The following is a 24,833-nucleotide window of genomic DNA, read 5'->3' as shown; positions in this document are numbered from 1 at the left end:
ATGGAGAATAAAAGTACAAAAAAGGAAAAAAAACAATAAATATAGTGACCCATAGAGTTCCTTATAAAGGCCTGATCCTTTGTGTTTTGGATAGGGTGGCTTGCACACTTCTCAAGTACTACAGCACACTGTTTTTCTTCTGTCCCTCCAAGGTAATTTTTAATTTCAGATCTAAAATTGAGGAATAAAGGAGCCTACCAAATACAACAGGAGAGGACCCTTTTGTAGGAATAATGAGGTGAAGTGGTCATCCATTTATCTGTGTTCTAAATAATATTCAGGCATACTTATGAACTGAGAATGAACTTAATTGATAAGGAGAACAATGGCCATCAACACTACACAAAAAAAATACAAAGTAAAAAGTGAAATCTACATCTGTTTTCTTATATGCATTATTTTTTTGTTTTGATGTTGTTGGAAGGCTGAGGTACTGTCATTTACATATACATTTGTAGCTCAATACCAATTAGATGTGGCTTAGATAACCTATTGGTTCCATTAGTTGATTCAGTTATGATGAAGTTTAGATGTATTTTAAAGTTAGTACTGTTTATTTGTTTCTGTATTGCCACTGGATTACCATTCACAAGGGGAAGATTCTGCATAACAACAAACAGAAAGAGCTGTCACCAGGTAAGAACTTGATATCCAGCCAGTGAGAATGGAGTTGATCTCAACTGAGAGATTCTGTTGGCAACCTCACATGATAGTATGAAGAAAGAACAGATTGCCCAGGTCCTCCTTAGATTACTGTAAATATCATAAGGCATGAGGAGGGATGATAAGAATGTGTTTGGCATACTTCTGTCACATGCCATGTATTATTTGAATTAATTTTACAGAATATTCTAACATGCAGGGTTAGATTATCTTACTGTTTGAAGTACTACACAGTAAGGGAAAGAAGCTTAGAAAATGCAATGCACTTTATTTTGTATATTTTAAGTAAAAAGAAAACATCATAAAGGTAACATTAGATGCATATGTTAACATTTCATCTTTCTGGAAATAAACGCCCAAATCTTACATGTAAAATGTTTCCCACTCCTGAATAAATATTTTCTTATATTTGAGACTTGACTTTTTTTTTTTGTAGGAGGAAACAAGTGAAAAGGAGTGTGTCACAGCAATAATGATATTTTGGCTACATTCTTTTTTTATACTTCTTCACTTTACCTTTACATATGCATTTTTTGTTTATTAACTTTAATACCATTTACTGTATATGACCTTGTTATTATGGATTACATTTAAAAGATCTAAAAATACTAATGCTTACAGTCACACGGATATGACCCAGTGTAATGAAAGTGTGGTTAATCCTGACATTGCAAGACTGGCAATGATCCATTAAGCTGTTAAAACTAAGCTGTTTAAGACCTAGAATGACAAACTTATATTTGGTATGTTTGGCCTTGCACAAATAATAACAATAGACCTGTTTTAGGCGTAGCTAACCAGCACCATGTTTTTTCAGGGTCTAGATGAGCATATAGGGGTCTGCAGTTAAGAGATATGACAGGAAGTCAGGGATATTTTTAATGTCTTTGTTACAAAGCTTTGTTAGTTGAAACTAGTTTTGACTACTGTTAGTTGGCCAAGTGGAATCAAGCACAGTGAAAAAAACATGTTAAAGAGTCTCATGAACTTATTTTATTGCATAATATAATAAACTATTCATTGCTTAATAGATGCAGATGCAGTCAATTTTTTTTTTACTTTTTCTTAAGTAACTCATCCATGGAGGAGCCTGGACAAGCCAGTCCCCATTTAGTCAGCTATGCCTTTTAAAACTACTTTTAGGTTAGGGGGCTCCTATAGCCTTTTTTCCACTGTTGTGCTACACTACCTCTGTATGTTTGCCTTGGTGTGCCTAAACTCAAATTTAGAAATTATTGCTGAGCGTTTTACTTTTTCACTGCTGCCAGTGCAATACAGGCAGAAACTCTATAAAGAGCAGTTGCAGGGGTGGCAAAAGTAAATACAGAATATCTGGAAAATATATTTTTTATTTACATTTAAAGGTCTTAAATGGTCAAGAGAGTAACATCACTGTTTTCTTCTAATGTTTTGACCATTTCCTCACAACTCATCATAAGCTGACCTAGTTTTTGCCCACCGCTAACATGTACAGGTAGAAAACTCCCGCGGAAGGTAGCAGGTGCCACAGTAAGTCTAGCAACATGTCCATTTATGACAGCGACAGTGGGCTATATTTGTTAGAAACATGTAAACATAGTGGGATTGTAAATGAACAGTAATCAAGGTAAGCTAAGAAGGCCTCAACATATAGAGTGTCCCAATAGAAGGTAAACTGAAAAGACTAAAAAGTAGTGAAAAGTGACACATTTATGATTTATATGGATTAACTTTAAACTCCGTTATGTGCTTAATGATTGAAAGCTTGTTAAAATCCAGCAGATATCACTTAATGTAAATTTGTATCACTACTCATCACACATTGCCTGCTTTACTCAGCCTAGTCCTATGTACAATGCAGGGACAGACTTGCTAACATTTTCTTTGGTACTGACAAGGCAATATGTAAACTGTTTACTACTGCTGATGCTTATATGATTGGGCCCAGCAACCAAGACACTATATGGAGTTGGAATCTGAGCGTGTTTAATGGGTAGAGGAGTTGGTATATGACTTTAATAAGATGTAGTGCTTATCGGTCTGAATTGAGTAAACTAAGGAAATGTTGACATTAAAACCAAAATGAAGAGTATACCATGTAAGATGCATGGATAAAAATTTAGACATATACAGACGGACAAGCTTTCCTGTGCCATGTCATTGTCATAAGGCGTGGTCTAGTGACTTGCGACATAAATATTAGCAGATCACGAAAAGGACTGCTACAATACAACTAGGTTTTAATCCTTTAAAAACATTTAAATTATCTCTTGTTGCATTATGCAAGAAGGTAATGGTATAGTGCAATAAAGAGGTTGTCTAAAGTACCTGTTGCATATTTTTCAGTTGTGGACAGTGCAGTGTTTAAAAAAAAAAAAAAAAAAGTAGTTGCAAGTGAAATGCCCCAGCAAATCTTTTTTTTTTCTCATAATTCTTCGTAGTGGTATGCTGTAAACTAGGCCAGTTTTCATCATGAAATTTCCAAGACAAAAGGAAAATAAGCAAATAATAAACAGTTTAGTCTCAATTAGTGTCTCAATTTCAGGAGCTTGTCAGACACCTTATTTCTTTGTAACCTCTTACCATTATAACAGTGTATATCTACAGTCAGTTTCAGTGACTGTTTTATGCAGTGCTTAATATAGATTAAAGCACCCTATCTTGGTATTTTGCATTATACTTGGAATATCTTTGAAGACTGTCTTTGTGTTTACCTGGAAGTCACAAGTCTTTGAATTTCAGAGCTCCTCTTTTTAAGCCTAAAGTCATCTTTGTTTAACACCAGTGTTTACTTCCCAGTGGTATTAATGTATTGGCAATTACAATGCAGAATTATGTGCATCACTCCAGCCTTTCCTCCTTAATATCAAAACCTGGTCTTTCGGTGCAGGTAAGAGGCATTAGTATTAAGATCATTTGTGAGCAATGCAGAAAATGTGTCACTTGTATGCATCACAAGACTGAGGCTTAATCAGGCACAGAGGTGTTAGTATACACAGTTGAAACAGGAGCACAGAGCATTTGGTGCCCAGCACTGAACAAACGTATACTGTAATAAGTATCTAGTGAAGAACAGTGACATAGTATTTTGTGTTACAGTTTATATTGGCTGGGTGTTAGTAAAAAGAGAAAATGCTAATCTCTGTGCTGCACATGATACATGTCCAAGGCCAACTAGTGGTGTGTGGTCTAAGATAAAAGACATGTGTGAAGTACAGGATACAGAAACTGTGTAATGAGTAAGTTATTCTGGAAGATTGGAACATTATCAATATTATACAGTGCTGCCCACAGACACAGCACATGGGCGTGCAGCACTGCTGCACCAATTTACCTAGATTGTAGAACTTTAAGAGAACTGTGGACTTAAGTCCTCTGCCAAATACATCTATTTCTGCATAATATTTATTTGCTGTCATCTGAGGCTTGCTTCTGACTCTTGGTTTTGTCATTGATACCTATATGGTAATGACTGGAAAGACAGTTCCCAGGTTGTAAAAGTCCTTTTATATTATTTTCAGTTCAGAGCTTCAGTTATCCTTTGCCTAGCTGGCACACAGCCCAGAATATCCAGGGTATATGTCACTTAATCCTCTACTCAGTTTCCTCTACAGATTTCTTCTGACATCCTGTTGTCCATTGGTTACTTTCTCAATCCACCGTAGAAATTTGCTTACTCTGGTATACACCCCTGGCGAATCAGGTTGACCACAGCCATGTCCCCATGAAGTGATTCCAGTCAGTACCCACTGTCCATTTAATCCTGGGCACACTAAAGGACCACCACTGTCTCCTTGGCAGCTGTCCACTCTCTTTCTTTGTGAAAGCCTTCCTGCACAAAGCATGCGGGGAGTAAAGCGCCATCCATAGCGTATCTTGCAAACGCGGGGTGAGAGCAATGGGATCCATCCCTGTAAGAGTGTCCGAGAATAAGAGGATCCTTGGAAGACAACAGAAAGAGACTAAGTTAAAGAGCAGAGGGGAACATCTGAAATTCTCATTCATGGTGCAACTTGAATAGCCAAAGAAAAAGTGGATAGAAGAAAGCAACACATAATGCAGTACTTAGAGAGAAGCTGAGACGGCTCTTACCTGTATCACCCCAGCCAGTAATAACACAAGCTGATGATTTTTTGTTTAGGTTTCTACTTTCTTTGTTGCCTTTGAGTGGGGGAAGACAAACTGGTGAAGTGTGTGGGTTAAAAGAAATGCAGTTTCCCTCCCTGCCACGCACTCGCAGCACTGCAATGTCATAGTCGCTGCTCTGCAGGTGATATCTGCTATGTGTCACCACTTTTTCCAGTGCCACCTCTCTTTCAAATTCATCTGGCACATCTGTGTGGTAATCACCAAGCCGTACAATGTAATTGGCTGGGTCTGTTCCAAACCTGGAAATAGAAAGAAAGGGACAAAGATGTTTCACAAACTGCATGCCAAAGCCCTTTTATTTTTCTCAAATTTCACATAATTTTGAAAACAAAGTGTTCCACATTATTTGGTCATTGCAGATTAAAGTGATCTGTTTTTTAAAATGACAGCAGTTGTGCAAGATTGAACTTAAAGATGGCTGAAACATTTTAAAGTATTGCAGCTCAAATTTAGACTGAGGCTACCATTTTATTACATCATTTTTGAAGTTTACTACAAAAAGTTATTTGAGTACATTCCAATAAAAAGTATTTTAAGTTCTTTAATAGGCTTTATGGCTGGCTGCAGGATGGGCACTAATACTACTTAGGATAGGAAATGACCCAACAGGAGTTTCCTGTAGAAATGAGGCCTCCCATTGGCAGCACTTCTATATATCCATGTGAGTAAACAGGTTTTCCCAGAGGGCAGTAATCCCTGTAACTGCAAAAGATGTTGCAAAAAGTTCTAGAAATGGTTTGTCTGGACCAAGCAGTACAAATAATGAATAACAAATCAATATGTTACGTTTTACATATGTTGTAAGTTCCTCTTCCAGATATGCAGTATGTTTTCTGTTTATGCTGTATTCTAACAATAACAAGTTTAGCTTGGAAAGATATTTTGCAGAGATACAGTATATTCTCACAATACAAATAAATTTAGCTTGGAAAGCCACTCTGCAGACATACACTGTATGCTGTACTTTTCCTAAATTCTCACATTGACAGGTTTAGCTTGGCATACATGCAGTATATGCACTATTGGTGGTAGATTGTCAATATTATTATTTAACTTTAGCATGTAAAGCTCCTTTGCAGACAATTCTCACATTAACACATACAGTGCATCTGGAAAGTATTCACAGCGCATCACTTTTTCCACATTTTGTTATGTTACAGCCTTATTCCAAAATGGATTAAATTCATTTTTTCCTCAGAATTCTACACACAACACCCCATAATGATAATGTGAAAAAGGTTTACTTGAGATTTTTGCAAATTTATTAAAAATAAAAAAATTGAGAAAGCACATGCACAGCCTTTGCCATGAAGCTCAAAACTGAGATCAGGTGCATCGTGTTTCCCCTGATCATCCTTGAGATGTTTCTGCAGCTTAATTTGAGTCCACCTGTGGTAAATTAAGTTGATTGGACATGATTTGGAAAGGTACACACCTGTGTATATAAGGTCCCACAGTTGACAGTTCCTGTCAGAGCACAAACCAAGCATGAAGTCAAAGGAATTGTTTGTAGACCTCCGAGACAGGATTATCTCGAGGCATAAATCTGGGGAAGGTTACAGAAACATTTCTGCTGCTTTGAAGGTCCCAATGAGCACAGTGGCCTCCATCATCCGTAAGTGGAAGAAGTTCCAAACCACCAGGACTCTTCCTAGAGCTGGCCGGCCATCTAAACTGAGTGATTGGGGGAGAAGGGCCTTAGTCAGGGAGGTGACCGAGAACCCGATGATCACTCTGTCAGAGCTCCAGAGGTCCTCTGTGGAGAGAGGAGAACCTTCCAGAAGGACAACCATCTCTGCAGCAATCCACCAATCAGGCTTGTATGGCAGAGTGGCCAGACGGAAGCCACTCCTTAGTATAAGGCACATGGCAGCCCGCATGGAGTTTGCCAAAAGGCACCTGAAGGACTCTCAGACCATGAGAAACAAAATTCTCTGGTCTGATGGGACAAAGATTGAACTCTTTGGTGTGAATGCCAGGCGTCATGTTTAGAGGAAACCAGCCACCGCTCATCACCAGGCCAATACCATCCCTACAGTGAAGCATGGTGGTGGCAGCATCATGCTGTGGGGATGTTTTTCAGCAGCAGGAACTGGGAGACTAGTCAGGATAAAGGGAAAGATAACTGCAGCAATGTACAGAGACATCCTGGATGAAAACCTGCTCCAGAGCGCTCTTGACCTCAGACTGGGGCGACGGTTCATCTTTCAGCAGGACAACAACCCTAAGCACACAGCCAAGATATCAAAGGAGTGGCTTCAGGACAACTCTGTGAATGTCCATGAGTGGCCCAGCCAGAACACAGACTTGAATCCAATTGAACAGCTCTGGAGAGATCTTAAAATGGCTACGCACTGACGCTTCCCATCCAACTTGATGGAGCTTGAGAGGTGCTGCAAAGAGGAATGGGCGAAACTGGCCAAGGATAGGTTGTCCAAGCTTGTGGCATCATATTCAAAAAGACTTGAGGCTGTAATTGCTGCCAAAGGTGCATCGACAAAGTATTGAGCAAAGGCTGTGAATACTTATGTACATGTGATTTCTCTTTTTTTATTTTTAATAAATTTGCAAAAACCTCAAGTAAACTTTTTTCATGTTGTCATTATGGGGTGTTGTGTGTAGAATTCTGAGGAAAAAAATGAATTTAATCCATTTTGGAATAAGGCTGTAACATAGCAAAATGTGGAAAAAGTGATGCGCTGTGAATACTTTCCGGATGCACTGTATATTAGGAAAGCTAGATCTGTATGTTAATCTATGTATTTATTTTATATAGTAGGGTATAAAAAATTGTTTAACTTGTACTAGGAAAAACCATATCATACAATTTTCCAATCCACTTAATTCAATTCAGGGTCACATGAATGATTTTAATTAAAATCAAACTTTATATGACAATTTTGTACAACCAGACAGACAATCTGCAAAGTCCACATCAACAGAGACAGACTGCAAGAAAAGGATAAAACCACAAACCATATACATGATGCTTTTATACAACATGTGTTTAGTTCAAAATACTTTATAAGTTTCAGTAAAAGGACAGTTAAAGCATAAAGAAGGGTTTATATTATAGATTCATCATTTATTGGACACTATTTTATAAACAACATTTGAATAAGCTGATAAAAAAGAGAACATGCAACATCCAGCTGCTGTATTGTTAACATCTTGCTGCTGTCATGTTGAATTTATTTTGCCTTTATTCCTTTGGATCTTTTCTTCTGAACCAAGCCAACTGTAACCAGTTTAGAAAGCCTGAGAAAGTACAAACCCAAGCTAAGTTTACCTTATTTTTCTTGGAGCTAGAAATGCTTGTTTAGCAACTGGTGATGTATTTCCTTGCACCTCATCAGGTGTTTGACTCAAGATGTGAAACCAGCATTCGTAGCGAGTTTAACTGCTGTTTTTCAGTAATGTTTGAGAGTTTAGTCCTTACGTTTTCTGTTTTGAAAGGTATGTTGGATTGTGGCATGGTTAGGCATTTACTTGGTGCTGTAATAAAAACTGTTATTGTGCACTGTATCTTACTTGTTTTACTATGTCCATTAACATCATCTAACGACACAAAGGGTGAACCTTCTGTCAGATGAAACAATAATACCCTTCTTCCTTTATAACTTTTCCCAAAATTCTGAAACTATTAATTGAACTTTCTATAAGATAGAGATAAACAAAAGTGAACTCTCAAGCCACTGACAAGAACAATGACTGAATTGCTTACTAAATTTCACTAAATACTTCATAGTTTCAACAGTGGTATGTCCAAAAGACATCTAATAGATGACATTGCCATTTTCTGGTTAATGTCTTCTTTTCAGCTAAACCTGTCAAGTGACATAATTAAAAAATAAACACCCAATGATTCTTTTCACCTCTTGAAGCAATGTGCTGCAGTAAGCAACCAGCAGGCATTGATTAGAGTAGCTCCACACAATGGCCTGGCAGAATGAGGATGAGATTTGAGCCTGAGAGAAGCTTGCCATGGCCAACCACCCCTAGAAAAAAGGGCAAGAGTACATAATTAATCCTATTATGCATTTGAGAAATAGCTCATGTAACAGTGACTAGGTATGTTATTGCTAAAAAAAAAAATCAAATCTTTTGGTTAAGCTAAGGTTACTCCTTTGGCCAATTTTTATATTCTCTTCTAATAATGGTCTCTGCATCATTAAAGAATATTGGTTTAAATTCAGGACAGCTTAATTGAAAAATGAAGCAGGAAGCCATCTACCAAGAGTTGATATCAGGTTAAGTAAGGTTTCTAGCTACTAGCCAAAAAATTAAAGTAAACAAATTAACAACTTAGAGGCTTAGGGTGGATTTAACAAGTTATACAACAAATTAGACTGTCAGTATAACTCACTGTCAGTGTACTGCCTTTTACAAAAAACTTACTTTTGTCAAAAAAAAAGCTTTCACATGAAACATCAGTTGAAATCAATAGGCATGATTACTCACTACAGGTCATTCTGAACCGACCAAATACGTTGGACCATACAGTATTGTAGGACACCTTGAAGTGGGTGTGCATTGTTTTTATGCATTGTCAACTGGCCATTAATATGATTTATTTTTTATATACTGGAATGATTTATTTCCTCTTTTAATTTTTTGAGAGACTAGAGGGCTTCGCTCCCTGCTTGCCTCGCTCGCCAACCCCCGTGTTTTGTTTTTCAGATACACGAGTTTAAGATTTTTTTTCTTTGAATTGTTGCTATTTCATTAGTTTCACTTTTATTTCAGAACTTTGTTAAAAACAATATTTGGAATCTTTTGAGTCCCAACATGCTGAATCTTTTAAATGAGGTTCGTGAGACGTGTTTAATGACTTTGTACCATAATTCAATATAGGTTTCTCTGTTTGGAATTTCAGCACAGACAAAATGATCTACATCATCGGCACTTAATTTGTTTTGCGAAGTAACCAGTAAATGCATGTGAGGAAAACCCCGTTTTTGAAATTCTCTGACTTAAACTTCAAAGCCTTACAATCTTTACATACTTCTGACATATCACCTATGTCCATATATTCGATCTCTATTTGCCTTTTCGATATTTCTCAGAGTAATAATTTCTCTTTGTTTGTGCTAATGTAACCTTTACTTTCTTTTTTTTTTTGACACTGTCGTTTTTTTCTACTTTCATATTCTGTATCTTGCTCTGCATGTGTATCACGTCTACGTTTTTTTTTTAGTCTTTTGAATTCCATTGTTTCAATTATCTCTAACCTGCTCTGCATGTGTTTGGCCCCCTTGTTTTTTTAACCTCTTTATGACGCTTTACTTTGCTTTGTACTCTTTGTCTTTTATTTCTGACCTCACTTTGTCCTACTTTTTTTCAATGACATCTGGGGCCTCATGTATAAAGCCATGCGTAGAATTCGCACTATAACATGCCGTAAGCACAAAAGCCAAAATGTGCTTATGCACAGAAAAATCCAGATGCAGGAATTTGTGCGTACTCCAACTTCCATGTTCTTCCGCTACATAAATCTCGGTTAGTGTGAAAACTAACGTTCGTGCATGCGCTTTATGTAATGCCCCAACACTTTGAATATGCAAATCAATATAAATTGCCCTTAAGCTCAGCTTTCTGTGAAAAGACAATGGGAAAAGCACAGGAAAATATAAGAATTTCAGCGAATACCAAGTGGAGGCAAAGGAAAAACATACTATTTGTTCAAATAAACCGTGGTATAATCAACAAAAGGAAGTTGATCGAGTGACATAGTGTGTTGGACAAACTTGAAAGCTCAGATATCAAAGTCGCCATGAAAAACGAGTCATAGCCCACAGTCCGAGTGTCATATGAAAGCTTATTAGGGTACAGACAAAAAAAAAATAGGCACACAGTGGGGAAAAAAAAGCATGAAATGTCAACTTCAATCTCGAAATTTCCACTTTAATCACGTAGTTTATTTTGTCATTAAAGTAGAACATCATAAACGTCATCTTAAAATCATTTAATTAACCAGTTTCTCAAACCACATTGTAATTAAAGTACCACGTTAAATGCTTTGTTTTGTATATGACCTTCTATGTGCTCTATGTGTGTGAATCACTACTTGCTTCTTAAACCGGCTCTCTTCCTCCAGCTGGACACAGAGTCCATTACATTCATGATATTACAGCTCTCTGAATAACTAAAATACTGAGATGTATACGTGATATCATTTTCAAGATGATAGGAGTTAAAGCACGTTATTAAACATGGGTTTCACGGCGCAGTGATTGTGCGCGACCTTCGATGAAACAATTTATTGCAGCAGTACTTATGGGCGGCTCTAGGCTTGTGGCGGCCCTGGGCAGAGAAAGAATCAGTGGCCCCTTCGTCTGCCAATGTCAATATGGTATCTTATGCACGCCGGATGGCACGTCCGTTGCGGACACTGCATAGCCGCCTCGTGCTCATGAGACAAGCGTTTAACTTTTGTTAAAATTTGCCGCTGCGTTTTTAGCTGTGTCGCTATTTTCTCTTTCTGTTTTATATTTAATATATATTGGCGTGGCCACCCCTGCAGTCCTTGCTTTTCTTTCTCCAAGTAACTGATCGCCACGCAATCAGCTCTGTAATAGATGTTACGCCATCTGTAAGCTTAGAGCACCAATTCTTCAAAACGTTTAAGGAACATTGAACTATCTTCGTAGTACATGTTTAATTATTTTATCCTTCACGCCAGTCCCAGTGAAGAATATGGTTTACAAGCAAAATACCCGCGCTTCGCAGTGAAGTAGTGTGTTAAAGAAGTAATGAGAAAAAAAAAGGAAACATTGTGAAAATAACGTAACATGATTGTCAATGTAATTGTTTTGTCACTGTTATATATATATACACACATACATACACACACATTATATATATATATATCTATGTCTATATATATATATAATCTATATATCTAATATCTATATATATCTATATTTGTCTATATATCTATATTTGTCTATATATATATATATATATATATACACACACACACAATATATCTATCTATCTATATATATATATATCTATATATCTATATCTATATCTATACTAATAAAAGGCAAAGCCCTCACTCACTCACTCACTCACTCACTCACTCACTCACTGACTCATCACTAATTCTCCAACTTCCCGTGTGGGTGGAAGGCTGAAATTTGGCAGGTTCATTCCTTACAGCTTCCTTACAAAAGTTGGGCAGGTTTCATTTCGAAATTCTACGCGTAATGGTCATAACTGGAAGCTGTTTTTCCATTTACTGTAATGGAGATGAGCTTGAACGCCGTGGGGCGGAGTTTCGTGTGACATCATCACGCCTCACACGTAATCACGCAGTACATAGAAAATCAGGAAGACCTCCAAAAAGCGCTTAAGAAAACATGCATTATATAATTGAGAAGGCAGCGAAACAATAAGCAGCGAAGCGAGTGACATATACAACCATATTGATGAGTTCTGCTACTTCGGAAACAAAGCACGATGTAAACCTACACCTTAAATTAAGTTCATAGACAGGCTGCGCTGGCGTTTGTAATTTAGTGCCTGCCCATATAAGGCCGTCCGTCAGCGGCAATCCAATAGCAAACTCCACTAAATATTCACGGGTTAAGGACTGTGCTTATGCAGAGGAAGATAAGATGGTCAGCGTGGTGTTTGGCACAAACTCAGCAAAACTGCGAGAGAAAGTTTTAAGTGCCAGGACTAAGGTAACATTAAATACAGCCATGGACATAGCACGAGATGGCACCAGCACAACTGGGGAACTTCGATGTACACCGAGCGGCTCACGTGAACTGACGCAGTGCATAGATAAAAAGCAAAAGTTCCAAAGAGCTGAACAAAACCGAATTACACAATTGAAAAGGCAGCAAAAATATGAAGCGTCTGATACATACAAGCATATTCATAAATGCTGCTACTGTGGAAACAAAGCACACGGTGGAAAAAGTCAATGTCCCGCTAAAGGAAGACAGTGTAAAAAAAAACCTGTGCATGCAGTGTGTCAGGTCTCGGATAAAGAAGAAGACGAGCTGTTTATTGATGCAGTAAGAAACGAATCGATGAATGAAACCTGTCATCTTTACAACGATTGACAAACACGGAATGTAACTTGAACACAACACATCCTACAAATACAAACCTGATTGAAAGAAATAATGATAATCAAATCATTGATGACAGCAACACTCAGTAACACTCACAAAACAAATACTGTATATTGACAGTCATGTTACGTTATTTTTAAAATGTTCCCTTTTCTTTTCTAGCTTTTTAACACACTACTTCTCCGCTGCGACGCGGGTATATATATATGTATATATATATCCCGATCTACATACTCGAATAATGGATACTTTATTGCCATCAATGATTGTTTTGGTAAAGCCATACTCAGTGTATTCATTAGATGAACGGTAAAAAAGTAAGAGCGAGGGGAGGATGACTTATTGAGGCATGCAGGCTGTAGTGCGCGTCAACTCTATCTGAATTGCGCGATCACATTTGAAAAATATATCTTTTCAAGTTCTATTTAGTCCATATGTGTCAAACTCAAGGGCGCAGGGCCACATCCGCCCGTGTAATTATATCCGGCCCGCGAGATCATTTTATATACTGTATTATTGTTATTAATGGCCGGGTATATGAAGCGCTGGTAACACAATAAACTACAGATCCCATAATGCAGCGCTTCAGCTGCCTTGCCGAACACTTTCGCGTTAATCAAGTCTAGCTTATGATGCTGCAAGTTATTGCGAAGCTAGCTCACACGATGCTGAAGAGAAAAGTTGATTCTGAAAATAGAGCCTTTAAAAACCGATGGGAGGCTGAGTATATGTTTACTGAACCCGTGTGTCTCATTTGTGGAGCTAATGTGGCTGTAATTACAGAATTTAATCTAAGATGGCACTATGAGACAAAACATCAGGGAGTTCTGTGTTGTGGAGATTCTCAGGATGGATTGCAGGTGCTCATCAGTGAGGCTGAAAGACCTGAATGCAATGCAGAAGATACAGAAAGCAGAAGAATTAAATAAGAATCTGACACTTCAGCGGATGTTTTAAACCGTGCACAATCACAAAGTGATTTCAAGTGAAGTTGCTTTTATGGGAGACACAAATGCACCAGTGCAACTTTCCCTGTTGCCAAGTAATGTTAAACCAAGTCGTCACTACGGTGTTCCCAAATCGCACTTTGCTGATAAACTGAGCGCGCGCACTGAGTTTGCACGGCGCTTTGGTGACTTTGAAGAACAAAAAGTCCGTCTACATGCGGCTCGAACCTTGTGCATGTTTGGTAGCACATATCTGTGTGAGAAGCTCTTCTCAGTGATAAAGACTAACAAAACAGCACACAGGAGTCGCCTCACTGATGAGCACCTGCAATCCATCCTGAGAATCTCCACAACACAGAACCTCACAGCAAACAGAAACGAACCTGTTGCCAAAAAAGATGCCAGGCGTCCAGCTCTAAAATGACATATGAGCAAAGACAACTGAATGATTTGATTTGTTATTGCTGAAAGGAACACATTTTATTTATATTTCCAGGTTTTGTTATGCAGCATGTTCATATTTGAATTTGTATAATTTTGAAAGGATATATTTTTATGGAGAGCAAAATCTTTTGGGATATTTAAAATCTAAGTTTATTTTTTATATAAATTTACATAAGAGTAAAGAAATTTGAATGTTTGTTCTTTTAAGTTATTTAAGGTTTGAGTTGATTTATTCACGAATAATATTCCTGTCTGTTTTACCATTCCTACCAAAGATATTTCTGTCGACTAAATAAAAATTCCTTCTATTTAAAATTTAAATAGAACTTGAACAAATACGATAGTTCATAATATCCACGCAGACTTGCGTAAGAGCGGAGTTATCCGTTTTAACAAGCAGCGTATTGCACTGATACGAAATAGCTGTGTGTGTATATATGTAGATATGTATGTATATGTATATATATGTGTGTGTATATATGTGTGTGTGTATGTATATATATATATATGTGTGTGTATATATGTGTGTGTATGTATGTATGTGTATATATACTGCTCAAAAGAATTAAAGGAACACTTTTTAATCAGAGTATAGCATAAAGTCAATGAAACTTATGGGATATTAATCTGGTCAGTTAAGTAGCAGAGGGGTTGTTAATCAGTTTCAGCTGCTGTGGTGTTAATGAAATTAACAACAGATGCACTAGAGGGGCAACAATGAGATGACCCCCAAAACAGGAATGGTTTAACAGGTGGAGGCCACTGACATTTTTCCCTTCTCATCTTTTCTGACTGTTTCTTCACTAGTTTTGCATTTTTTCTACAGTCAGTGTCACTACTGGTAGCATGAGGTGATACCTGGACCCTACAGAGGTTGCACAGGTAGTCCAACTTCTCCAGGATGGCACATCAATACGTGTCATTGCCAGAAGGTTTGCTGTGTCTCCCTGCACATTCTCAAGGGCATGGAGGAGATTCTAGGAGACAAGCAGTTACTCTAGGAGAGCTGGAGAGGGCCATAGAAGGTCCATAACCCATCAGCAGGACCAGTATCTGCTCCTTTGGGCAAGGAGGAACAGGATGAGCACTGCCAGAGCCCTACAAAATGACCTCCAGCAGGTCACTGGTGTGAATGTCTCTGACCAAACAACCAGAAACAGACTTCATGAGGGTGACCCAAGGGCCCCATGTCCTCTAATGGGCCCTGAGCTCACTGCCCAGCAGCATGCAGCTCGATTGGCATTCGCCATAGAATACCAGAATTGGCAGGTCCACCGCTGGCGTCCTGTGCTTTTCACAGATGAGAGAAGGTTCACCCTGAGTATATGTGAAAGACGTGAAAGGGTCAGGAGAAGCCGTGGAGAATATTATGCTGCCTGTAACATCGTTTAGCATGACTGGTTTGGTGGTGGGTCAGTGATGATCTTGGAGGCATATCCATGGAGCGACTCACAGACCACTACAGGCTAGACAACGGCATCTTGACTGCCATTAGGTATCAGGATGAAATCCTTGGACCCATTGTCAGACCCTACGCTGGTGCAGTAGGTCCTGGTTTCCTCCTAATGCACAACAATGCCTGGCCTCATGTGGCAAGAGTATGCAGGCAGTACCTGGAGGATGAAGGAATTGAAACAATTGAATGGCCTTCACGATCCCCTGACTTAAACCCAATAGAACATCTGTGGGACATTATGTTTCGGTCCATTAGGCGCCGCCAGGTTGCTCCTCAGACTGTACAACAGCTCAGGGATGCCCTCATACAGATCTGGGAGAAAATGCCACAAGACACCATCCGTCGTCTCATTAGGAGCATGCCCGACGTTGTCAAGCATGCATACAAGCTCGTGGGGGCCACACAAGATACTGAAAAGCATTTTGAGTAGCAGAAATTAAGTTTTTGAAAAAATGGACTAGCCTGCCACATCTTCATTCACTCTGATTTTAGGGTGTCTACACAATTGAGCCCTCTGTAGGCAGAAAACTTTTATTTCCATTAAAAGACTTGGCATCCTTTTGTTCCTAAGACATTGCCCTGTCGTTATTTGTATAGATATCCAACTTCATATTGAGATCTGATGTATCTAATGTGTTTCTTTAAAGTGTTCCTTTAATTTTTGTGAGCAGTTTATGTAGATATATATATGTATGTATACATGTGTATATGTATAGATATGTATATATATATGTTTATGTGTGTGTGTGTGTAAATATATATATATATATATATATATATGACAGCAACACTCATCACTCACAACAGTGACAAAACAATTACATTGACAATCATGTTACGTTATTTTCAAAATGTTTCCTTTTCTTTTTCATTGCTTCTTCAACACACTACTTCTCCGCTTCGAAGCGCTGGTATTTTGCTAGTATATCTATATATCTATACCCTGTATATAAACATACACACATTATATATATATATGTATCTATATATATATCTATATATATCTATATCTTTATATATATCTATATATATATATATATATACTGTATATATATATATACACACACACACATACATATATACCTTTTGGCTGCGTGGGTATTATGAACTATCATATCTGTTCAAGTTCTATTTAAATTTTAAATATAAGTAATTTTTATTTAGTCGACAAAAATATGTTTGGTAGGAATGTAAGTTAAATTTAGTCATCATTGCATAAATTTTTCTTCACCATAGAAATTTAAAGACTAAATTCAACTTACATTCCTACCAAAGATATTTCTGTCGACTAAATAGAACCTACTTATATACAAATAGAACTTGAAAAGATATATTTTTTCGAATCTGATCGCGCATTGTAGAGCGACTTGACGCGCACCACATCGAGCCTGCGAGCTATTGAGCCGTCGCCTGCCTGCCTCAATAAGTGACCCTCGCTTCGCTCTTACTTTTTTACCATTCATTTAACAATTTAAATGGGTACTCGCAAAAAAATTAGAAAATGAAAGGAGGATTACACTGAGTAAGGCTTTACCAAAACAATTATTAATGACGAATAAAGTATCCATTATTCATAAAGCTTCAATTGGTAAGCTGTTTTTCTGCGTTTACCTCATATTTTTTCATACTTCTCAAACTAAGGGGGTGGGAGGGTAAAATGAATCGGGAAGCGCTGATTTATATATATTGAATTTATTGAAATAGTTTTACTGTCAAATAATGCAAACAATACGCGGCACGTGTTTCTCCCTAATTCTGGGCTCATCAGGCGTACACATTCACTGCACCCCTTGTCGGGAATCGAACCTCGGACGTCAGCGCTAGAGGCGAAGCCTTTCGTGTTGTGCCACGGCGTGTAGTTCATTTATTTGACAGTATGTATATATGTATATATAGATAACTCCTATAGCCACAATAAATGCCTTTATTAAATAGACAAACCGGGGTGAAGAAGTATCTTTCTACTGCAGCCACAGCCGCGACATCACATAAAAAACATCAATAATAACTCATAAACTTGCAATATTATTTAGGAAAATCGCAACATTTTACTCACCAAAAATTTGGATTATTTGTAAACAAAATCCATCCTCCTCTCTTTCCTCAAAAACAGTTTAATTACTCTGTCGTACGGATTATCCGTGCGCTTCAGTTCCATCAAAACATCCCTTTCTATCGCATTCGAAGCTAATGTTGAAAGGCGAACCCGCCCTATGGTATTTCTGGCACAAGTCTGAATTCGCTTTAGGGCTGAAAATGTCCGCTCGACAGAAGCAGTGTACACGGGAATGCTCACCGCCAAATATACCAATGTGAACAGCTGCCCCAGGCTCTCATTCAGATTTTTCTGATGAAGGAAGTCAAGGAGATCAGTGGGAGATTTTCCTGCAAAATCATCAATGGCATACATTACAGTCAGTTCTGTTTTTAGCCGAGACAGATCAAAAAGCGCTCCGTGGCTCTTGTGTTGAAGTGGAGAAGGCTGCATGCATGAAATTTTTCTTGTATTCCTGAAACGTCTGGAGCTCGAGGAGCGTAACAAACATCAGGTTTTCGTGGTCTTGAAAACTGGTCTGTGTCTGGCAAATAATATTGTCCAGAATCCTGCGATGGATTTGGCTGCAGTGCGCGCAATGATCTTTCGCTCAGAGCGTTTTGCGTTGCGTTCAGTGGCCTCGGAGAGTTCCTCATATCGGCTTCTATCCAATCAATGGGTCTGAATACGGTGACGTTGCCGTACGCCTGCTAGAGGGCCCTACTGACACCAACTCAAAATCTGATTGGTTGAAGCAACAGGTTAATCGACATTTATTCTGTGTTAGAGTGCCTCCACAACAGATTGTGAAAGCCTCTCTGCCTGGCAACAAATGACGGCAGAAATGTGATTGGTTAAATATTTTAATACGAACCTCCGCCTCCCACGGCTATCGAGCTGCATTCTATTACACTATATGGACAAAAATACTTTCCAGTTATGACCATTACGCGTAAAATTTCGAAATGAAACCTGCCCAACTTTTGTAAATAAGCTGTAAAGAATGAGCCTGCCAAATTTCAGCCTTCTACCTACACGGGAATTAGTGATGAGTGAGTGAGTCAGTGAGTCAGTCAGTCAGTCAGTCAGTCAGTCATTGAGGACTTTGCCTTTTATTAGTATAGATTTAAATGAAGTTAAAGTTTTACCTGTATAATATAATAAACATATTTTGCTGCAATTCATCTTAAAAATGATATCGTCATCATATGTAAATACGCGCTTTATAAAGTGGTTCAGGTTGTGCAATATTATAACTGTAGTGCAAGTTAACAGTGAGGTAATTGTACTTATAAGTACAAACAGTTCTACAAGGAGCAATTGATTGAGTGCGTTTATAGTTCTTGGGATGAAACTGTTTCTGAACCGCGAGGTCCGTACAGGAAAGGTTTTGAAACGTTTTGCTGTGGTTGAAATAGCATGTACTTGAGTCTGTATCCCGATAATTCTCTTTCCGATCAGCTGCTGCTGTGATTTCTCACTCAGATATAGTTATATAAATACTCTGAGTGGTGCCATGAAAGCAATATGGAAAAAGATGATCCGCTGTGGCAACCCTTAACAGGAGCAGCTGAAAGAAGAAAAAAAAGGTGTAGTGAGAGTAACAACGCTAAAGCAGTTATGGTATTTGGAATACTATGGCTATTCCCTGGATCATTATATTGTTACAAGTTAATTACAATCAGATGCATTACACTAATAAACAATATGCGGTTAGTTTCAGTGTATTTATAAAGCCGCGTCAGGAAAATAAGGAGTAACCACACAGGAACAGTAGCATTGCTTTGATGCTGAGTGCCGCCAGTCTGCAAAACCAAGCAGAGAACTTGCGTACGACAAGGTATGAGGTACCGTGGAAAAGTGCGTGGCTTTACGCCAAGTGTAGGTTTTATACATCACGATTTGAACATGGAAAAGTTCTTACGCAACATTTCTGTGCGTACGCACTGTTTATACATGAGGCCCCTGGTCTGTGGTGATTATTTTTCCTTTTTCAAGTAATAATTTCCAATTGTTTGCGCTACTATGAACTTTACTTTCTTTTTCTTTTTGATACTTTCTAATTTTTCTGCTTTCATATTCTTTAATTTTCTCTGCATTTCTATCGCGCCAACTTTTTTTTGAGCCTTTCAAATTCCACTCCTTTTATAATCTCTAACCTGCTCTGCATGTGTATAGTGCCAACGTTTTGAACGTCTTTATGAAGTTCTACTTTTTCTTTTAATTCTGAGCCCGATTGGACTTGTTTTTTTTTTCCAATTCCACTTGTTCCGGGCTGATTACCTTATTTTCTGAATTTGCACTAAGATTATTCTTTTTCTTTTTTGCATTTTTTTCTCTCCAATGCCTTTGAGTCTCTTTTCTTTGTGCTGCTCTTTCGTCTTCGCTTAGTCATCAACGTTTCATCTATAACGTATTGTCCTTATATGCTTTATATGCACTGAGAGCCCTGGATCTGTGTGTGCTCAAAGCCTTGACACGACTGAGTGTTTTGCTGCCCATGGTCTTATTTGATATTGGTTGTAAGTAGGGCGTGTCTTGCTAATCTCATGTTCTACATCCTGCGAGGCGGTCCTGGAATCTATTGGTATGTTTGAGGTCCCCGCGAGATGCTCCATGGCCAATCTCTTTCGTCTCTTTTAAGTGTTTTTTCCGTGATCTTGAAGATCACATCTCGTCTCCCTAGACTTTCTCTCCTAGGATTTTTTTTTTATAATAGAGATAAGAATGCTTATGTGTGTTAATATTAAATGGTTTTGTATTTTTTAATTAATATTTGGGTAAGTGCTCTAAGCCAGTCTTTAGTTTAGAACACTATGTAAAAACTGAATAGCTTTGCTCAAGATCTTGTCAGCCCATGACATTTTGAGCATCCTTATATATGTTTGCCACTATGCCCACTGTGTCTGTCATATGTGCATACTACCTGAGTGACTTGACTCCACCAATGATCCTCTTCTTTCTACTCTGAATAATGGGTTGTTGACCACAGACCAATGATTCCTCTGTGCTTCTCAATAACGTCTCCTCAGAATATTCACAGATTACTCCAGCATCCTCACTGTGTCGACAGTTGTGCTTGCCTTGCTCCTGAGCCTCGCATTGTCTCAAGGTCTGCTCGTGCCCAGAGCACTTCACATTGTCTAGGTGAATGGGACCCTGACCTTCCCCAAAGTAAGCCATGGAGCGTGCCTTTGCAAGACCTCTGTTGAAAATGGTATGATGATATATTTTAATATACATTTTATTGGTATCAAAGTAATATAATAGAAACATTATTCAGGTAAGCCAAGTAAAACACAGTTACAGTAAATATTGGACATGCTGTCTAAATCCTTAAAAATGGAAAAAAATATTTCTTAATAAGTATGATTACTGGTATATAAATCCTTTCAGTTATAGTTAGGAGCACTGACCCTTGCAGAAGATGTGATAGCCATCAGACAATTCAGAAGAGAATTAAAATACAATGAACAGAGAAAGGGTTACGTTTAGCTTAGCTGATGAACTGTTTAATAAAGATGGTGACCAGCACTATCTAATTACAAGTATGTGTATTCTACAAATGCAGTAAAAACTGATGTGGCTACGTACTCAAACCCAAGTTGTCTGCAGACTACCGTGGCATCACGATCCGTCCAGCCATCATCGCATACTGTGCCCCACTGTCCATTCTGGAACACCTCAACTCGTCCCTCCTTTTGGGACTCTCCATCTGCCAGGCGAATGAGCAGACCTGCCAAAATCACACCTGTTTATACACCTTATACATTTTTCTTTCAGGTACTTACCCATCATTGACTCCACTAAGACAATGGTGAGAATACCTTTCCAGTATCTTTCATTAACAGTAATCTTATTATTATCTGCTTTGTAAGATCATTCAGATTTCAGAATTGCAGAAATGTGTATTTTTTAAAAACAACAAATAAGCTTGTTCCCTTTGTTTATACTAGCTTTCAAAGAGTAAGTGTATATATACTGTGTAGACATGGACTACAAAGCAGTTATAAACAAGCATGGCACACATTTTCTGAAAGAGAGATAACACAACACAGTACATATGAGTAGAGAAGCAACAATTCAATATACCTTCTTCTTTTTCTTTTGGCTGCTCCCATTAGGGGTTGCCACAGTAGATCATCTTTTTCCATAATAATTCAAAATACCATGACTGCTAAATTTGTCTTTTTTTCAGATGGACCAGTGGCTCAAAAATTGTACACTATCAGCATCATCACTTTTACAAACTACAGAAAACTTTATACAATTTTTCTCCAGGGCTTACCTATAATGTAACTTTAGATGTGTGTTTTGTTTTAGCCCATACATCTTTTATTCACAGATGGCTGTTGACTTGCTTTGGACATCTGTAATGTCCAGTCCCTCTCAGTGAGATCTTCAGATTTATACTCAACCTTTGTGATGTGTTTGGTGTAGTTGTGAATTTACCCTACTTTATTTCAAAGTATGCCAACTGTTGCTGTGTTTTTTCCACAGAGTTTCAACATCCACCTCATTACCTCTCGTTAATCTTGTGGCTGAATTACTATATCTATAGTTTCTTAGACATGGTATCATCATCTACATCAGACGTTACCTGTATCTGGAGTGTTATCTAGTATCTCATTACTCTTAATCTCTGTCTCACATTGCACTCCCACATCTTCATTATGAGAGCAATCATGTTGTCCCAAGACAGAGTGAGAGCAGTCGAGCAAGGAATGTTCAGATCCAGAGCAGCGCACATCATCCAACAGGATTAGTCCTGAGCCAATACCATATAATCCCTCTGGAGAGGTAGAAGCTTTCCCTCTTTAAGCCAGACAAATAAAAAAAAAGAAGTAGACAAGGTCATTTAATATGAAATAATTGGCATATTACCACAACACTCAGGGATCAACAAAAATTGAACGCATGATAACAGCTGTAACAAAAACAATGGGAAAAAGTCATGTAACAAGAAAAAAAAAGTTCAGATACAAAAGGTTGGGTAATATGAAATAACTGACTTATTCCCCAAACACATATATATCAGCAAAGTCTAAAACACATGATGACTGAGTACTAGAGCACAGTTCACAGCTTAAACATGTTTCATCATTCTCATTTTAAGTGCAAAATGTGCTATATAAATAAATGTTGTTATCTTGTGATTGCTTAATAATTTGTTGCCAAGCAAACTAAATTAGGGTGGTCCCAAAAGTAGACACTTTGTAGGGACATGGAGGAGAGGAAAAGCCATGAGAAATTGCTAACGCTAACTCCTGTTTTGCTACACATTAACAACGATTTATAAAGAGTTTTCTTAATGAAGTGATATACAGTACCTTGAATCAATTACATTTGCAGATTTTTAACAAAAAAAGTATACCTTCTTCCTCTTAGGGGAGAAAAAAAACTGTTTGGCAGATTATTCTTTAAACACTTAGACAAAACAGGTGTATGTACACCTTGAACCTGTGGGGAATATGTATTTTGGGCAGTTTATGTCAATGACATGAACAGTGGTTAAGCATATTTTCTACACAGGAGACCTTGATTGTTAGTTTCTGGGAAAATAAAAGTGGCTTTAAAGGAGAAGAAAATGATTTTTGCAGTAAAGAGCAATTTTATGTAACTTTTAAGCCTTTCTTCCTCTTAGGGGAGAAAAAAAAACTGTTTGGCAGATTATTCTTCACACACTCAGGCAAAAAATGTATGTACACCTTGAACCTCGAAGAAGACCGTGATTGCTAGTTTCTGGGAAAATAAAAGTGGCTTTAAAAAAAAAGAAAATGATTTTTGTAGTAAAGGAATATTTTATGTAACTTTAAAGCCTTTTCTGGTCATTTTCAGACAAAGAGATTGTCATTTTATTCAAGTTTTAGCTCTATTATATGGTGTTGTTTTGCCTTGTAGGTGCTGTTACCCCTTATACACCCCACTGCACTGCATGCCTTGCACTCAAATAGCATGCTTTAACAAGCATTTGTTACATCTATACTTTACCTGAAACCCAATTGTTGACACACTACCATTGAGTTGAGATCACTCCATCCATCATCACATACTGATCCCCAGTTTCCATCATAAAAGACCTCCAGTCTTCCTTGTAAGACAGTGTCCCCACCAACCAATCGTACCACTCCATCTAAGAGGGAGTGAGGAAACATGCTTGAATAGTACATTTTCTTCAAATAAATAACACTGTAAATTTGATTTTGCTGTTGTCAGCAGTGCTATAGTAGTAGTTCATTAGTCAGTGATACTTGCTAGTGTGACCAGCACTGCATATTGACCCTGGCTGTCCGCATCACTGCAACCTTTGGTCAATTATGTCAACTGTATTCCAATTATGAGCCACATATGTTAGCAATATTACACGTGACTCCTAATTATCAGGAAGGATTTGAAAATGTAACACAAAAGTACCTGACATGCTAAGTGATTATCACACTGGTAACACAAGCATAAAGGTTGATGTGTGCAGTACAATGGTCCCTGTAAGTCTACAGCAATGATGATGTGACTCACCAGTATATGGGTTACAGGACACACCAGCATCCTCCACATGGTCACAGTTATGTTTTTCCCAGCCACCATGAGTACATTCATCTAATGAAAGCTCATTGCCAGTGCACTCCACGTCATCCAATAGGATAGGACCAGTGCCAGGCCCAAAATGAGCCCATGACCAAGCTTTTGCTGTGCCCCTGGAAGTAAAGATGACAGTATGAACTTGTTAGTATGAATTAACACAGCCAATGTATTTGTGCTGCTGGTCTCTAAATAATAATACAGTTAAGAGCATTAAATAAAGATAAAAAGGACTGTGTATAGTAGTGAAATCTTGATATTTAGATTCTGGACAGACGTTCAAAGCACTACAGTACTTTTAGACATTTCCATATCCTAATTACGGTCCCCCCAACCCCCACCCACAAAAAAAAAAGAAAAAGGAGTGAGACTATTTTTTTTTTTTTTTTCCAAATGTTAGATAATAAGCAAGACACCATGGGATTGGGCAAAAAAGCAGGATAGGCCAAATGTAAATGGTAAGATTGCACTGCATCAAAGGCATGTATAGG

General features: G+C 38.0%; 1 protein-coding gene across 2 annotated transcripts in view; it reads right to left on the bottom strand.

Moving 5' to 3' along the window:
• Positions 1 to 390: 390 nt before the first annotated feature.
• The window catches only part of si:ch211-51a6.2 (neurotrypsin), a 67,817-nt gene continuing 43,374 nt past the window's right edge, over positions 391 to 24,833 (bottom strand). Inside the window, exons 7-14 of one of the 2 annotated variants that reach the window (XM_039768062.1) lie at positions 24,280 to 24,458; positions 23,755 to 23,896; positions 22,364 to 22,578; positions 21,358 to 21,499; positions 20,690 to 20,968; positions 8,667 to 8,789; positions 4,735 to 5,030; positions 391 to 4,582 (exon numbers count right to left, since the gene is read on the bottom strand). In XM_039768062.1, coding sequence (XP_039623996.1) covers positions 4,251 to 4,582; positions 4,735 to 5,030; positions 8,667 to 8,789; positions 20,690 to 20,968; positions 21,358 to 21,499; positions 22,364 to 22,578; positions 23,755 to 23,896; positions 24,280 to 24,458 — 1,708 coding nt within the window. In that variant the 3' untranslated portion in view covers positions 391 to 4,250. The remainder of the gene's footprint in view (positions 4,583 to 4,734; positions 5,031 to 8,666; positions 8,790 to 20,689; positions 20,969 to 21,357; positions 21,500 to 22,363; positions 22,579 to 23,754; positions 23,897 to 24,279; positions 24,459 to 24,833) is intronic. The other variant, XM_039768068.1, reaches the window with a different exon arrangement.

This window comes from Polypterus senegalus, chromosome 1, assembly GCF_016835505.1.
Source record: "Polypterus senegalus isolate Bchr_013 chromosome 1, ASM1683550v1, whole genome shotgun sequence".
Classification (NCBI taxonomy): domain Eukaryota; kingdom Metazoa; phylum Chordata; class Cladistia; order Polypteriformes; family Polypteridae; genus Polypterus; species Polypterus senegalus.
This window is presented reverse-complemented; position numbering and strand designations above follow the sequence as displayed.